Source organism: Macaca mulatta, chromosome 7 (genome assembly GCF_049350105.2).
Source record: "Macaca mulatta isolate MMU2019108-1 chromosome 7, T2T-MMU8v2.0, whole genome shotgun sequence".
NCBI classification, from domain to species: Eukaryota; Metazoa; Chordata; class Mammalia; order Primates; family Cercopithecidae; genus Macaca; species Macaca mulatta.
Window position 1 is genome coordinate 165,311,604 of NC_133412.1, and position 17,692 is coordinate 165,329,295.

Sequence of the window (17,692 nt, forward strand, 5' to 3'; positions counted from 1 at the left end):
ACTTTCTCTAACTAGCGGCAACCACTAATATGTTCTCTATCTCTATACAGCTGTCATTTTTAGAACGTTGAACAAATGGAATCATACAGTATAAGACCCTTTGAGGCTTTTTTGCACTCAGCATAATGCCCCTGAGATCCAGCCACGGTGCTGCCTGTGCCAACAGTTGGTTTCTTTTTAATCCTGACAGTAGAGTATTACATGCTATGGATGTACTACAGTTTGTTTCACTGTAGGACATTTTGGTCATTTCCAGTTTTTGATTATTACAAGTAAAGCTGCTATAAACATTCATGTACATGTTTTTGTGAGAATATAAATTTCTATTTTTGGCTGGGCACAGTGGCTCAAGCCTGTAATACTAGCACTTGGGAGGCCAAGGCAGGCAGACTGCTTGAGCCCAGGAGTTCAAGACCAGCCTGGGCAATTGTGTCAGTGGAACAATGCATCAGTTGTAGGTCTAAATAATGATCTTCCAGGCTGGGCGCAGTGGCTCACACCTGTAATCCCAGGACTTTGGGAAACTGAGGCGGGTGGATCACGAGGTCAGGAGTTCGAGACCTGCCTGACCAACATGGTGAAACCCCATCTCTACTGAAAATACAAAAAATTAGCCAGTCATGGTGGCACACGCCTGTAGTCCCAGCTACTTGGGAGGCTGAGGCAGGAGATTCGCTTGAACTCAGGAGGCAGAGGTTGCAGTAAGCCGAGATCACGCCACTGCACTCCAGCCTGGGTGACAGAGTGAGACTCTGCCAGAAGAAGGAAGAAGAAGGAGGGAGGGAGGAGGAGGGAGGGAGGGAGGAGGAGGAGGAGGAGGAGGAGGAGGAGGAGAAGGATCTTACAAATATTAGCCAAAGAGGCATTTAGCAATTAAAGACATTTAAAATAGTTTTCTAAATGTCTGTTTTTCTTTTTTGATTGTGCAGCATTGCCCAGGCTGGTCTTGAACTCCTGGGCTCAAGCAATCTGCCTGCCTTGGCCTCTCTAAGTGCTAATTACAGCACTTACGGAGTGTAATACTGAAAAAAAAAATTTTAAATTAAATAAATAAATTTCTGTTTTTCTGGGACAAATGCCCAGGAGTATAGATGCTATGTCATATGGTCAGGGTATGTTACGTTTTTAAACAAATAGTGAAATTACTTTCCAAAGTGCCTGCATCAATTCAAAAGAAATATAGAAAGGTTACCTCCCTTTATATACTTTGACCCTCCTTCATTTGTAACATAATTGCCTTAAATATTTCCAGTATATATACTGAAAAACAAATCAGTGCTATAATTCTTGCTTCAACCATCAATTTAGAAAATTCAAAAGGAGGGTAAAGTCTATGTGTTTACCCATATTTTACTCTTTTTATTGTTCTTTCTTCCTTCCTGATGTTCCAAAATTACTTCTTTTATCATTTCTTTTTGGTTTAGAGAAATTCCTTTAGCCATTCTTTTAGGGTAGGTCTGCTGAAGAAAAATTGTTAATTTTCCCTTCACTCCTGAAGGATATTTCTCTGGATGTGTAACTCTGGGTTTAGAGATGTTTTCTTGTTTTTGTTTTTTTAGACGAGGTCTCGCTCTGTCACTCAGGCTGGAGTACAGTGGCACAAGCTTGGCTCACTGCAACCTCCACTTCCCGAGTTCAAGCAATTCTCCTGCCTCAGCCTCCTGAGTGCTGGGACTACAGGTGCCCACCAACAAGCCCGGCTAAATTTTTTTTTTTTTTTTTTTTTTTTTGAGACGGAGTCTCACTCAACTGCCCAGGCTGGAGTGCAGTGGCCCAACCTTGGCTCACTGCAACCTTCGCCTCCCAGGTTCAAGCAATTCCCCTGCCTCGGCCTCCCAAGTAGCTAGGATTACAGGCATGTGCCACCACACCCAGCTAAATTTTGTATTTTTAGTAGAGACAGGGTTTCCCCATGTTGGCCAGGCTGGTCTCGAACTCCTGACTTCAGGTGATCCTCTCACTTCAGCCTCCAAAAGTGCTGGGATTACAGGTGTGAACCACCGTGCCCAGCCTAGAGATATTTTCTTTTAGCACTAGAAAAATTGTTGTATGTATCCCTTCCTTCTGGCCTTTATGATCTCTGATGGGAAATCTGCTATCATTCAAATTGCTGTAGGTAAGGTCGTTTCTTGCTAATTTCAAGATCTTCATTTTTTGTCTGCAGTGTTCAGAAATCTGACTATGATATGTCTCTGTGAATTTCTTTGAGTTTATCATATTTGAACTTCATTCAGCTTTTTCAATCCATAGGTTTCTGACTTTTGCCAAATTTGGGAATTTTTCAGCCATGACTTCTTCCTCCAGTATTTTTTCAGCCCCACCCTCTTTCTCCTCTCCTTCTGGGACTCCATGACATAAATTTAGATGGAGTCTTGCTCTATTGCCCAGGCTGGAGTGCAGTGGCGCAATCTTGGCTCACTGCAGCCTCTGTCTCCCAGGTTTCAGTGATTCTCCTGCCTCCGCCTCCCCAGTAACTGAGATTACAGGCATGCGCCACCATGCCTGGCTAATTTTTGTATTTTTAGTAGAGATGGGGTTTCACCATGTTGGCCAATCTGGTCTTGAACTCCTGACCTTAAGTGTTCAGCCCACCTCGGCCTCCCAAAGTGCTGGGATTATAGGTGTGAGCCACCGTGCCCGGCTTAGTGATTTTCAATTGAATCTTGAAAATTTGGGGTATTACGTTATGAGAATGTGAATCTTATTTACATCTTCCAATTTGGCAAGCCTCCTCTGACACAGCACTGGCAGCAGGAAAAAGGGAGTGCCACCTCACTACAACCAGAGGGGAGTGAAAGTTCAGGCTTCTTCAAGGCCTGTGATAACACAGAGTGGTGGTCATGGGCATTACTGCTGAATGCACACGGGAGTTCTAGTCCCCTAGTCTTCCACTGACATCTGACTGGGAGGGAGAGGAATGCCTTGTTACTGATCCCCACGTGGCCTCCACAGACATTGTGGAGGTGTCCTTGTTACTGCTGGATGCCAGCAACAGTCTGGATTCTCTACTAGGCCTCTTCTCTGACATTACCCCCATAGGAGCCAGAGAGATGCCTATGTATTATTAGGTGGACGTTCAGGCTCCCTGTGACCACTGACACCGTGGGAAAGGAGTGTTATCACCTCCTGGAGGGAAGGAAAACCCCAGCTCCCCAGGCAGCCTTCTCTGACACCATGTTGGCTGGGAAAGGGGAGAAGTGTACCTTATGACTTCCAGGTTGCGGTACATATCTTGACTTCCACTCGGCCTTTGCTGACAGGGTTTGGGGCCAGTTTATTCTGTGGTGTTTGACTATAGTCAAGTGCTTATTATCTAAAAGTTTTTGTCTTGCTAGGCTGCCTCTTTTGGCTAAAGAGAGCAGGCTTTTTATGGGGTTTTCTCTTGGTCTGAGCCCACAGCTTCTCCAGCACCAAGCCCAGGATAAATGAGGCAAAAAGAAAATCCAGGCCACTCCCCACCACGCTGCTCCTCTGGTTCCAAGGTCTGTCTTCTCCCTGCCTTTGAGATTCAGCTCATGTTTTTTTCTTTTTGAGACGCAGTTTTGCTCTTGTTGCCCAGGCTAGAGTGCAATGGTGCGATCTCAGCTCAGCGTGACCTCTGCTTCCCGGGATCGAGCAATTCTCCTGCCTCAGCCTCCCAAGTAGCTGGGATTACAGGCATGCGCCACCATGCCCAACTAATTTTGTATTTTTAGTAGAGACAGGGTTTCTGCACATTGGTCAGGCTGGTCTTGAACTCCCGACCTCAGGTGATCTGCCCACCTCAGCCTCCCAAAGTGCTGGGATTACACGTGTGAGCCACCGCGCCTGGCCCAGCTTATGTTTTATACAAATGTTGAGGTGTTTTGGCTGTACTTAAGAGGAGGAATAGAAAAAAGTACCAGTTCATCCCTTTTATTATTCAATTGTTTGGATATACCACAGTTTGTGTATTCGTTAACTAAATGAAGGTCTACATTTAGGCAGTTTATAATTTTGGGCAATTATGAATAAAGATGCTATAATCCTTTTTTGTTTTTTTTGAGATGGAGTTTCGGTCTTGTCGCCCAGGCTGAAGTGCAGTGGTACGATCTTGGCTCACTGCAACCTCTGCCTCCCGGGTTCAAGTGATTCTCCTGCCTCAACCTCCTGGGATTACACGTGCCCACTATCACACCCAGAAAATTTTTGTATTTTTAGCAGAGATGGGGTTTCACCATGTTGACCAAGACCATGCTGGTCTTGAACTCCTGACCTCAGGTGATCCACCAGCCTCGGCCTCCCAAAGTGCGGGGATAACAGGCGTAAGTCACTGTGTCCAGCCCTCTTTTTTTTGAGACAGTCTTGCTCTGTCACCCAGGCTGGAGTATAGTGGCACGATCTCGGCTCACTGAAACTTCCGCCTCCCGGGTTCATGTGATTCTCCTGCCTCAGCCTCCTGAAGAGCTGGGACTACAGGTGCCCGCCATCATGCCTGGCTAATTTTTGTATTTGAAGTAGAAGACGGGGTTTTGCCATGTTGGCCAGGCTGGTCTTGAACTCTTCACCTCAGGTGATCCACCAACTTCGGCCTCCCAAAGTGCTGGGATAATAGGCATGGGCCACCATGCCTGGCCAGCTATAAGCATTTGATACAAGTTTTTATGTGAACCTAAGTTTTCTTTTCTCTTGGTTATATATACATGATTAGGATGGCTGGATCATATGGCTAAGTATACATTTATCAAAAAAATGCCAAACTGTTTCCCAAAGCTGTACACTTTTACATTCCCATTAACAGTGTATGAGTCTCAGCTGCCTGGATCCTTGTCAACACTTGGTATTGTCAGTTTTATTTCCTCATTAAGCCACACCTACAGGGGTGCCGTGGTATCTCATTGTGGTTTTATTGTGCATCTCCCTGTGACTAGTGATGCTGAGAGTCTTTTCATGGGCTTGTCATCCCTATGTCTTATTTGGTGAAGTACCTTTTCAAATTCTTCACCTTTTTATTGAGTTGCTCTCTTATTGTTCAGTTTTAAGAGTTCTTTATATATTCTGCTTATAATTTCTTTGTCAGATACAGTTACTTTTTCTCTCAACTTCTACTACTAATTGGCCAAACTTTAAGACATATTTAAACCGAGACCTGGAAAGTAACTCTGCACTTCCCATTGTTATTTAGATTATACTCAAGTATTTTTCATTTTCTGGGTGGTAAAATGTATTTATTTTTCACCTACTAATATTCATGATTTCTGGCCGGGCACAGTGGCTCACACCTGTAATCCCAGCACTTTGTGAGGCCAAGATCATGAGGTCAGGAGATTGAGACAATCATGGCTAACACAGTGAAACCCTGTCTCTACTAAAAATACAAAAAATTAGCCAGTTGAGGTGGCAGGCACCTGTAGTCCCAGCTACTTGGGAGGCTGAGGCAGGAGAATGGCGTGAACCTGGGAAGCGGAGCTTGCAGTGAGCTGAGATTGCGCCACTGCACTCCAGCCTGGGTGACAGAGCGAGACTCCATCTCAAAAAATAAAAAATAAAAAATAAAAAATAAATCATGATTTCTAAGGAATTTTTGGAGACTGTACAAATTACTGTGAAGTTTAAATTATTATGTTAAAGTAGTCATTAAATGTTCTAGCAATCCTCTCCTGCCTTGGTTTCCCAAAGTGCTGGGATTACAGGTGTGAGCCACCACGTCTAGCTTTTTTTTTTTTTTTTTTTTTTTTTGGTAACTGCTCCTTAATCCAGGGAAATTTAGTAGATTAAAAATTTACTTAAGAGTCTTAATATGATTAAAGAGGGGATGAAGAATAATGTAAAGCAAAAATCAGAGGGAGCCCATATGTCAGATAAAAGTGTGAAGGTAGCGAACATGATGAAGCAGGCCTTACCTAGATCACTCCCAAGTGCTCCTGAACTGGTGGTTGGCCTTTCACATGGATGTGAACTCTGTCCTGATAGGTCCCCCTGCTGCTGCTGCTGCTGCTGCTTCTGCTGTTGCTGCTGTCTGAAACATTCAAAAGTGAATGTATATTTAAAAAACAAAACTTAAAAGAATAAATACACCATGAGAAAAACTATTCATGTGGAAAATACACTGTTCCACAAATCAAAGTAGTCACTGACATTAAAAGAATGCAAGAGCAGTTAGTCTGATATAGATTACTTTAAAATATAGAAGTGTTGATCCTAGGAAACCTAGACATAAAATTTAAATTTATCAGACAAATTAAGAGGTAGGTATTTTCATCACAAAATAACCTATCATGGCCAGGCATAGTGGCTCACACCTGTAATCCCAGCACTTTGGGAGGCCGAGGCAGGTGGATGGCCTGAGGTCAGGAGTTTGACACCAGCCTGGCCAACACAGTGAAACCCCATCTCTACTAAAAATACAAAAATTAGCCAGGTGTGGTGGCAGGCACCTGTAATCCCAGCTACTTTGGGAGGCTGAGGCAGGAGAATCACTTGAACTGGGAAGGTAGAGATTGCAGTGAGCCAAGATCGCGCCACTGCACTCCAGCCTGGGTGACAGAGCAAGACTCTGTCTCAAAAAACAAACAAACACACAAACAAACAAACCTATCATACAAAAAGATTCACTGGTAGCTATTCTTATGCAAATGAGTGTTGGTTTATAGACCCTTAATATTGTTGAAAGTCACTGAAAATAAGTACCTTTGATCAGATAAAGCATCTCAAACTACCATGTGAGTTAACATAATGTTTCCATGGCTGGCTCATTCTTTTGATTCAGGTCTGAGCTTAACAATCTCCCCAGAGATGCCTTTCCTGACCATCCCACCAAAAGTAGCCATCTGACATTCTCATTATTTCATCACTTCGTTTTAATTCTCAGCATAAACTTACCATCTGGTGTTCTCCTTATTTCCCTCTTTATGGCGTGTAAGCTAATGAGAGTGCAAATGTTAACTTGTTCATCTATTTCAACAGTGCTGATAACCGTGCTGTTACAACATAGTAAGCATTTACTGAACACTTGATAAATGAAAACTACTATTTAACACACATTATCAGATTTTAAGTAATATTGATTGCATTCAGCTCCTCTGTAATTTTTTCAAAAGGAAAAACAATGTAATTCAAATCCCCACTTTTAAAATGTTTAAACATGATAGTTATGATGTAAATATGTAGGAATATATTCTTGTACTCAGAAAATACACACTGAACAACTGAGACATAATGGAAAATCATATCTGCGTATTATTCCCAAATGGTTCAGAAAGGCCAACAATTGGGGAATCTGGGTGAAGGATATAAGGCGCTCTGTGTACTATTTCTGCTTTTATGTAAATCTGAAATTACAGGTCAGGCATCCCAAATCCGAAAATCTGAAATCGAAATGCTCCAAAATCAGAAACTTTTTGAGCATCAACATGATACTCAAAGGAGGTGCTCAGTGCAGCACTTCAGATTTGAGATTTTGGATTTGGAATGCTTAACTGGCAAGTATAGTGCAAATATTCACAAATCCTATAAAACCCCAAATCTAAAACACTTCTAGTCTCAAGCATTGTGGATAAGGGATACTCAATCTAGATTTCATACATGTAAATACAAACACAGAAAACCAAAAACCAAAACTTACCAACAGCTGACAATCTCAGTGAGAAGCCATAGGTTAAAAAAAAAAAAAAAAAAAAGATTGCTTCTCGGTGTTTTGGCTAAGATCAAGGTATTAAAAAAAAAAAAAAGGGGGGGGGTATATAGGAATTTGAAAAGGAACCAGAATTTTTAAACTACCAGCAACAATTATTAATAGAATGACACATTTTTTCTAGAGTTCCTCTCAATTTTGTGTTTTAAAACTGTGAACAATAAAGTTCAACCAATGAGAACTGCAATTTTTCCCTGTTGGTCTCTAAGCCCGAATACTGACCTGTGTGTAGGTGTAAGACTTTAGTGTGCATGGCTAATGATGCACATAAGGGCAGTACCCTCCCATTAGCAAATCCTGATGCTGCGACATGGCACAAGAAAGACGGACTGAGTATGGAGAATTCCTGGCACATCAGCTATCACTCCATGCCCTCTTCCCCTCCACTCAAGAAGGTAGGTGAGAATGCAAGGGAGTGACAGGTAAGATAGCAATTTTAGAGGAATAGCCTTTATTCTACTTTTAGTTTATGAAAAGTGAGAAGTAAATCAATTGCCCACCTTGAAACAATGTTGACACCTTCCAGCTGTGAAGACACTGAGATGGAACATGTTTAAGTGGCACTCAGCATCCACTCCCACTGTGCCATTAATATTATAGAGGCTACAAAGCTAAAAGCTACATGTCTTAGATTATTTTACAAGTAGGATTCTGGTTACAAATTAAGTGCTCACATGAGCTTTAAAAGGCCAAAATGGGTTGAGCACGGTGGCTTGCGCCTGTAATCCTAGCACTTCGGGAGGCCAAGGCAGGTGGATCACCCGAGGTCAGGAGTTCAAGACCAGCCTGGCCAACATGGCGAAACTGTCTCTACTAAAAATACAAAAATTGTCTGGGCATGGTGGCTCATGCCTGTAATCCCAGCACTTTGGAAGGCTGAGGCGGGCAGATCACGAGGTCAGGAGTTCGAGACCAGCCTGGCCAACATGGTGAAACCCCATCTCTGTTAAAAATACAAAAAAATTAGCTGGGTGTGTTGGTGCGTGCCTGTAGTCCCAGCTACTTAGGAGGCTGAGGCAGGAGAATTGCTTGAACCCGGGAGGCGGAGGTTGTAGTAAGCCCAGATCATACCACTACACTCCAGCCTGGGTGACAGAGCAAGACTCTATCTCAAAAAAACAAAACAGAAACAAAAGTTAGGCAGGCATGGTGCTGCACAGCTGTAGTCCCAGCTACTCGGGAGGCTGAAGCAGGAGAATTGCTTGAAACTGGAAGTCAGAGGTTGCAATGAGCCAAGATGCCACCATTGCACTCTGGTCTGGGCAACAGAGTAAGACTCCATCTCAAAAAAAAAAAAAAAAAAAAAAAAAAAAAAAAAAGGCACAAATGGGCCAGGCATGGTGGCTCACGCCTATAATCCCAACACTTTGGGAAGCTGAGGCAGGTGCATCACCTGAAGTCAGGAGTTCGAGACCAGCCTGGTCAACATGGCAAAAACCCACCTCTACTAAAAATAAGAAAATTGGCTGGGTACAGTGGCGGGTGCCTATAATCTCAGCTACTCAGAAGGCTGAGGCAGGAGAATTGTTTGAAGCTGGGAGGTGGAGGTTGCAGTGAGCCAAGATCACACAACTGCACTCCAGCCTGGGCGACAGACAAGAGTCTGTCTCAAAAAATAAAATAAAATAAATAGGCAGAAATAAGGCCAGCCATCTCCCTACTTTGGTTGTTCTCTGGTGGCAAGCAAAGTCATGGAGATGCCAGTCCCAAAATTCTGCTTCACTGCTTTTGCAGTGGGGGCCAGACTTCCCATGTCTAGGCAATTGTGGTGGCAGCTTTCTAAGCCCAGGATCATTGCTATAGCAGTGTGTTCTTAAATTTAATATCCTCATTACCCATTGTGCCAATTGGGGCAGTGGTTACAGCTCTTCCTGCAAGTTGGTTTGTGGTACTCTGGAGGCCTGGCTAAGATCTGCACCTTCATCTTTTCTTAAGATTATGTAAAACCCTAATTTCTCTATTAAGTACTTTTTCTCCTTAAAACATCCCCAGTAGTTTCTGTTTCTCAATACTGTTTGATAAATTATACCATCACTGAAGTGGTGGCTCAAGTATTAGTCAATCAAAAACTCATAGCAATCCATGTCCATGAAGATATTTGTGTCTCTCCTTGTTACAAAACATTTGTAACTATGTTTTTTGTAGCAGAAAGAATCTGCATCTGTTTCAAAGCCACACCTAGAGAAGACATTAATAATTGCCAACATGCATGTATGGAATCCTTTACAGTTTATAAAATAGTTTCACACACATTGCTTAATTTCATACTGATGTGAGTTAAGGCAGGTTTTACAGTGACACAGCTGATGTAGTAGAGTTTTGCTTGGGGTTTTACAGTGGTAAAACAGATTTAGAGACTCCTGCTGGAAAAAATGTCATGGCTTAAAAATATTATTTAATGACTCATAAATTATGAATCTGTAATAGGGAGACTTTTTAACAGTCTATATATATATATATATTTTGAGATGGAGTCTCGCTCTGTAGCCCAAGCTGGAGTGCAGTGGCACAATCTCGGCTCACTGCAAGCTCTGCCTCCTGGGTTCACGCCATTCTCCTACTTCAGTCTCCTGAGTAGCTGGGACTACAGGCGCCTGTCACCACGCCTGGCTAATTTTTTGTATTTTTAATAGAGACGGGGTTTCACTGTGTTAGCCAGAATGGTCTCGATCTCCTGACCTTGTGATCTGCCCGCCTCGCCTTCCCAAAGTGCTGGGATTACAGGCGTGAGCCACCACTCCCGGCTTAACAGTATTTTTTACACTAGAGAGAAACTAGTTTTTGTTGTTGTTGTTGTTTTGAGATAAGAGTCTCACTCTTGTCGCCTAGGCTGTAGTGCAACGGCATTACCTCGGCTCACTGCAACCTCTGCCTCCCAGGTTCAAGTGATTCTCCTGCCTCAGCCTGCTGAATAGCTGGGATTACAGTGCCCACCACCACACGGCTAATTTTTTGTATTTTTAGTAGAGAAGAGGTTTTGCCATATTGGCCAGGCTGGTCTCGAACTCCTGACCTCAGATTATTCGCCTGTCTCGGCCTCCAAAAGTGCTGGGATTACAAGTGTGAGCCACAGCGCCCGGCCTAAACTAGTTTTTTTAATGCATGAAAACTATGATTACTTTATGGATTCATGCAATTACTTTATGATTTTCTTTATGCATGAATACTATGATTACTATATTCAGTATGAAGCTTCAAATACTCAAAAAGGGAAAAGAAAAACTAGAAAATCATACGAATAACAAATCAGAACCAGGGTCAATTTGGGAAGGGTAAGAGGTAAGAAAGAGTTAGCTTGATAACCTTAGAGCCAGGCTCCCAAAGACAGAACCTAGAGAGACAAGGAACTACCTAGGCTAAGTAATCAGGAATTTTAGTGAAAAGCAAATATTAGCTTCTCAGCTCTCCTACTAATGAGCTCTATAAGGTTTTGAATGCAAACCACTATTAAAAATGAACATCAAGAAGTTAGTTCTTAACTCTTCTCAGCAACATGTGACTATGTAAGATATTCTCAAGCTCTTTCCAAATTCTCCACAGTATTTGCAAAGTCAAGCCAAGAGGCTGAAGCTGGTAACCATCACTGCACACTTTCCTCCTCAATCAATCCTGCTCCAATTAGGAAGGAGTTATATCAAGATTTGAACATTTTTAAAGGGTACAAGGTTGCCTGACCCTGTTTACTAAAAAGCACTAGTTATTGCTGACATTGTTCTTGTTATAACTTACTTAGTCATTATTGGGCATTACTGAATTATCTTTACTACTATAAAACGTTCAGGCTGGGTGCAGTGGCTCATGCCTGTAATCCCAGCGCGCTGGGAGGCCCAGGCAGGCAAATTGCCTGAGGTCAGGAGTTCGAGCCCAGTCTGGCCAACATGGTGAAACCCTGTCTCTACTAAAAATACAAAAAAAATTAGCTGGGCGTGGTGACATGCGCCTGTAATCCCAGCTACTTGGGAGGCTGAGGCAGGGGAATTGCTTGAACCAGGGAGGTGGAGGTTGCAGTGAGCCAAGATCACGCCACTGCACTCCAGTCTGGGTGACAAAAGCAAGACCCTGTCTCAAAAAAGAAAAAAAAAAAGTTCAATTTGTTGGAAGTTTCATATTTTTAATCCAATTTTTTAAAAATTTTAAGTAAAAGAGGGGTTTATTTTTATGCTTTAAATATACTTTCATTTTCTTAGATATACCTATAAATTTTGTATTATAGTTTCTATATGATGTATGTCTTTAGACCATTATATGGCAAAAAATGGCATAAAAAAAAGTCTGATGGCCGGGTGTGGTGGCACACGCCTGTAATCCCAGAACTTTGGGAGGCCGAGGTGGGCAGATTGCCTGAGCTCAGGAGTTCGAAACCAGCCTGGGTAACATGGTGAAACCCCATCTCTACAAAAAACACGAAAATTAGCCGGGCATGGTGGCACTTGTCTGTGATCCCAGCTACTTGGGAGGCTGAAGGAGAAGAATCGCTTAAACTCAGAGGGCGGAGGTTGCAGTGAGCTGAGATTGTGCCACTACACGCCAGCCTGGGTGACAGAGTGAGATTTCGTCTCAAAAAAGGAAAAAGAAAGTCTGAAATAAACATGATGAAAGTATCACATGGGAATTATTCTGGAAAGCAATTTAGAAATCTGTACCAAGGTCTTAAAAATATTCATACCCTTTAACCCAGTAATCTGACATCCTCAGAAAAAAGAAGAAATGATGAGACATTTGAGGCATAGAGGCAATATAAGAATTGTTCATTGCAGTATTAATTATAATAGCATAATTCAAAAGGCACATATATAAATTATGCCACATCCATTCATTTTATGAAATATCATGCAGCCTGTTACAAAGACTATTTACTGTCATAGGAAATGAGTACAACACTTACAAGGTAAGTGTGTATAAGTCACAGAAAGAGAATGTGCCAAAATACTAACATCAGTTACTGAAGGAGGTGACGGTTTTTTTTTTTTTTTTGAGACAGAGCCTCGCTCTGTCGCCCAGGCTGGAGCGCAGTAGCGCCATCTCTGCTCAATGCAAGCTCCGCCTCCTGGGTTCACGCCATTCTCCTGCCTCAGCCTCCCAAGTAGCTGGGACTACAGGCGCCTGCCATCACACCCAGCTAATTTTTTTTGTATTTTTTAGTAGAGAGACGGGGTTTCACTGTGTTAGCCAGGATGGTCTCCATCTCCTGACCTTGTGATCTGCCTGCCTTGGCCTCCCAAAGTGCTGGGATTGCAGGAGTGAGCTACCGCACCCGGCCCCTTTTTTACTTTTTGAGACAGAGTCTCGCTCTGTCACCCAGGATAGAGTGCAGTGGCACAATCTCAGCTCACTGTAACCTCCACCTCTGGGTTCAAACAATTCTCCTGCCTCAGCCTCCAAAGTAGCTGCAATTACAGGTGTGCGCCGCCATGCCCGACTAATTTTTTTGTATTTTTAGGAGAGACGGGCTTTCGCCATGCTGGCCAGGCTGGTATTGAACTCGTGGCCTCAAATGATCTGCTTGCCTCAGCCTCCAAAAGTGCTGGGATTACAGACATGAGCCACTACACCTGGCCATGTATGCTTTCTTTTAATTTTGCTATTTCTTTTTTTTGTTTGTTTTTTTGAGATAGAGTTTCACTCTGTCATCCAGGCTGGAGTGCAGTGGGGTGATCTCAGCTCACTGCAACCTCCACCTCCTGGGTTCAAGAGATTCTCCTGTTTCAGCCTCCTGAGTAGCTGGGAGTACAGGGGCTCGCCATCATGCCCAACTAATTTTTGTATTTTTAGTGGCGACGGTGTTTCGCCACATTGGCCAGGCTGGTCTTGAACTCCTGACCCTTCTGACCTCAGGTGATCTGCTCGCCTCAGCCTCCCAAAGTGCTGAGATTAGAGGTGTGAGCCATCGTGCCCGGCCAATTTAGATATTTCTTAAAATAAAATTTCCAGAATATTAGTTTTTCTAATTAAGTAGATTTAAGTTATTTTTTTATTATTTATTTATTTATTTGAGACAGAGTTTCACTCTTTTTGCCAAGGCTAGAGTGCAGTGGCAAGATCTCAGCTCACCACAACCTCTGTCTCCCTGATTCTCCTGCCTCAGCCTCCCAACTAGCTGGAATTACAGGCATGCGCCACCACGCCCAGCTATTTTTTTGTGTTTTTAGTAGAGATGGGGTTTCTCCATGTTGGTCAGGCTGGTCTTGAACTCCTGACCTCAGGTGATTCGCCCGCCTCCGCCTCCCAAAGTGCTGGGATTACAGGTGTGAGCCACCGCACCTGGCCTTAGATTTAAGTTATTTTTTACATTAACTAGATAATTGGTGATATAGAATTACAATTAATTATCATGATTATTTTATGACAATAGCATTTAACTATGTTTAAAAAAGTTCATATATTTTAGAGACATATATTAAAATGGTTATAGAACAAATGATATGATGATTGAGATTTGTTACAAAATAATCCAAACTTGTAGGTGGGACAGTGGAAAGAATGGGAGATGGGAGTATTATAAAACGAGACTGGGCCAGGTGCAGTGGCTCATGCCTGTAATCCCAGCACTTTGGGAGACCGAGGCAGGTGGATCACTTGAGGTCAGGAGTTTAAGACCAGCCTGGGCAACATGGTGAAACCCTGTGTCTACTAAAAATATAAGAATTAGCTGGGCATGGTGGTGTGCACCTGTAATCCCAGCTACATGGGAGGCTGAAGTGGGAGAATTGCCTGAACCCACGAGGCAGAGGTTGCAGTGAGCAGAAATTGTGCCAATGCACTCCAGCCTGGGCAACAGAGCAAGACTCCACCTCAAAAAGAAAAAAAAAAAAAAAAGCAGGATTGGCCGTGTGCTAGTATTTGTTGAATCTGGGTGATAAACAAGAGTTCATTATGCTAGTTTTTCTACTTTTGTATAAATTTGGAGTTTAATAAAAAAGTTAATTTTGAAACTTAAAAGTAAAAAGCACTAATAAGCACTACTTTGAAATGTAACATATAATTAGCCATTAATCTATGCTGAATAAAGACTAGAAATATCTCACATTAAGAGGATGTCAGCTGATCAGAATTTTCCTTCATCTACTTCTGAGTTGTGACTTAAAAACAAAACAGAAAAAAAGGTAAATATTTTCTTCATTATACCATCAAATGTAAAATGAGCCAATATTTTTAGGTGCTGCTAATATACTGTCAATTATGATTGTAAGATACTTCTCAATTTCAGAGACATTGAAATGTGAAACTATGTGCATCTTAGAATGGATGAAATACAGCAATGGCAGGTCAGATTCAGCTATGAGTCTTTTGTTTTCTGACCTAGGATCAGCGGGTCTGATTATTTATCTTGTAATTTTTAACATGGAGTTTTTCTTTTTTTTTTTTTGAGACGAGGTCTCGCTCTTGTCCCCAGGCTGGAGTGCAGTGGCACAATCTCAGCTCACTGCAACTTCTGCGTCCCGGATTCAAGCGATTCTCCTGCCTCAGCCTCCCGAGTAGCTGGGATTATAGACACCCACCACCACGCCCAGCTAATTTTTGTTTTGTTTTTTTTTTTTAAGACGGAGTTTCACTCTTGTTGCCCAGGCTGGAGAGCAATGGCGCGATCTCAGCTCACCACAACCTCCGCCTCCCGGGTTCAAGCGATTCTCCTGCCTCCCAAAAACTCACTCCCAAAAACCCGCCTTGGCCTCCCAAAATGGTGGGATTACAGGCATAAGCCACTGTGCCCAGCCTTTTATTTTTCTTTTTTTAAAAAAGTGGGGGACAAAAGTCTGAATGATAGTTACTTGAAAAGAATGTATTTTCATACAGTGGAATTCCTATTTCATACAATGGTGGGATTACAGGCGTAAGCCACTGCACCCAGCCTTTTCTTTTTCTTTTTTTAAAAAAGTGGGGGACAAAAGTCTGAATGATAGTTACTTGAAAAGAATGTATTTTCATACAGTGGAATTCCTATTTAGCAAGCACTTACAAGGCTGGGCACAAGGTAAAGTTTTAGGAGTTGATCCAGATTTATGGTTTGCATCCATTCTCCTGATGCTAACAGGCCTACAGGACCCCCTGCAGCAGCCATGAGCAGCTAAATGAACTACCCATGTCTATTTGGGAATGTGCTCCCATACCTCAAAAGCTGTTTTTCTTACTGATTGGTAGAGAAATTTTGCAGGGTTAATCAGGTAAGCAAGAAGCACATCCAAAGGATCAATAGGTATTCTTCTTGCCTTGTCCTAATTTCATTTTTCTTTTAATAAATGAAATTGTACAAGGTTTCCTTCACTCAGTTTCAAAAATTTATCCAGTATTGAGGCAAACTTTTTCATTAAAACTACATTTTGCTTCATGTTATTTGCTGTAAATTTTTATATTTATATATACACACATATATTTTTGGAGACAGTCTCACTGTATCAACCAGTCTGGAGTGCAGTGGTGCGATCTCGGCTCACTGCAACCTCCACCTGCTGGGTTCAAGCAATTCTCCTGGCTGAGCCTCCCAAGCAGCTGGGACTACAGGCGCACACTGCCACGCCCGGCTAATTTTTTTGTATTTTTTAGTAGAGATGGAGTTTTACTGTGTTGCCTGGGGTGGTCTCGAACTCCTGACCTCAGGCAATCTGCCCACCTTGGCCTCCCAAAGTGCTAGGATCACAGGCGTAAGCCACCGTGCCTGTCCTATTTGCTGTAAATTTTTAAAATATGCATTCAAATATTCATAGGATTCAGGCAGTAACCATTTACAAACAGACAAAATAGCCAAAGCAAATATTAAACGTGCTACTTTAATTTGTACCAACTACTTTACTTTTCAAAGTAGGCTTCTCGTCTCTTCCGAAGCTCTTCTGAAGTAAGATTTGTACCTGATGTCTGTGGAATATCTTGAGATATATTTCTGGAACTACCTGAAAACAAAACACAACAGAACAAAAACCAATCACTGTATTTACCAATTCAAGCAACAATACATTTGTTTATACTCATTTGAGTAAGCTTTTAAAATGTTTTTTCTTGAAGAATATTCTACTCTTCTGGCTGGGCGTGGTGGCTCACACATGTAATCCCAGCACTGTGGGAGGCCAAGGCAGGTGGATCACCTGAGGTGAGGAGTTCAAGACCAGCCTGGCCAACAGGGCAAAACCATATCTCTACTAAAAGTACAAAAAATTAGCCAGGCATGGTGGTAGGTGCCTGTAGTCCCAGTTACTCAAGAGGCTGAGGCAGGAGAATCGCTTGAACCCGGAAGGCAGAGGTTGCAGTGAGCCAAGATTGTTGCACTCCAGGCTGGGCGACAGTGAGACTCTTAATTCAAAAAACAAAAGAAATCTAAAGCTGATTTCTGTCCCTGCTAATCCAGCAGGACTCTATTAATCAAAAATGGGATTGCACACCATATGGAGTACTCAGAGGTGTGCCTAGAGGCAAGAAAAGTTCAGGATGAAAATAATCTTCCCATTAATGGAATCTCAATTTTATCTGGATATCTAAGGAAATCAATTGATAAATAATTTCATTAGAAAGTAGAAGCAAATACACATAAGTTAGAGAAAAATAAAACAAAAAACCCACTTCAAACTTTTAATTAAGCAACTTCGAGCTATGTCTTAACATTTTTCTTTGCCTAGACTGTATAGGGGATATGTTTTCACTTTTGAAATTGATAGTTTATATCACTAAAAAACTGGGCCCACCAAAGCGGGCTTAAGGTTTAAGTTGCATAGCCAATAAATGTTGGCTTTTTGTATAATCAGTTTATATCCCCTGTCCAGGCCCTTCCATAGTGTCTAATGACATACATTTATGAAAGAGCTGATTTGGGTAAGGGTCAACTGATACCCACAAAGATTAACACCACAATTGACTACTGTGTTAGTACAGGTTATTGAAACCAAATAAATAACCAGGAGTAAAAATATAACTACTCCTAATAAAATATAGGTTGTAAAAAGTTATTTCCATTATAAGAAATCTAAAGGGAAAGCCCACTATATAGCTATTGCTTCTGCAGTAATTGTCAAAACACTTCTAAGAGTACATTAACTTCCAGGAAACCTAAGAATA

The 17,692-nt window shown here is 42.1% G+C and overlaps 1 protein-coding gene across 19 annotated transcripts in view; it reads right to left on the reverse strand.

The window, feature by feature from the left end:
- The window catches only part of ATXN3 (ataxin 3), a 67,798-nt gene that overhangs the window by 25,120 nt on the left and 24,986 nt on the right, over window positions 1–17,692 (reverse strand). For all 19 annotated transcript variants that reach the window (XR_013396490.1, XR_001446407.3, XR_013396492.1 and 16 more), the window contains 2 exons: window positions 16,440–16,536; window positions 5,862–5,977 (listed from right to left, as the gene is read on the reverse strand). Coding sequence is in view for 5 of the 19 variants with exons in the window: in XM_077941642.1 (XP_077797768.1) it covers window positions 5,862–5,977; window positions 16,440–16,536 (213 nt within the window). In the remaining 14 variants the exon portion in view is untranslated. The remainder of the gene's footprint in view (window positions 1–5,861; window positions 5,978–16,439; window positions 16,537–17,692) is intronic.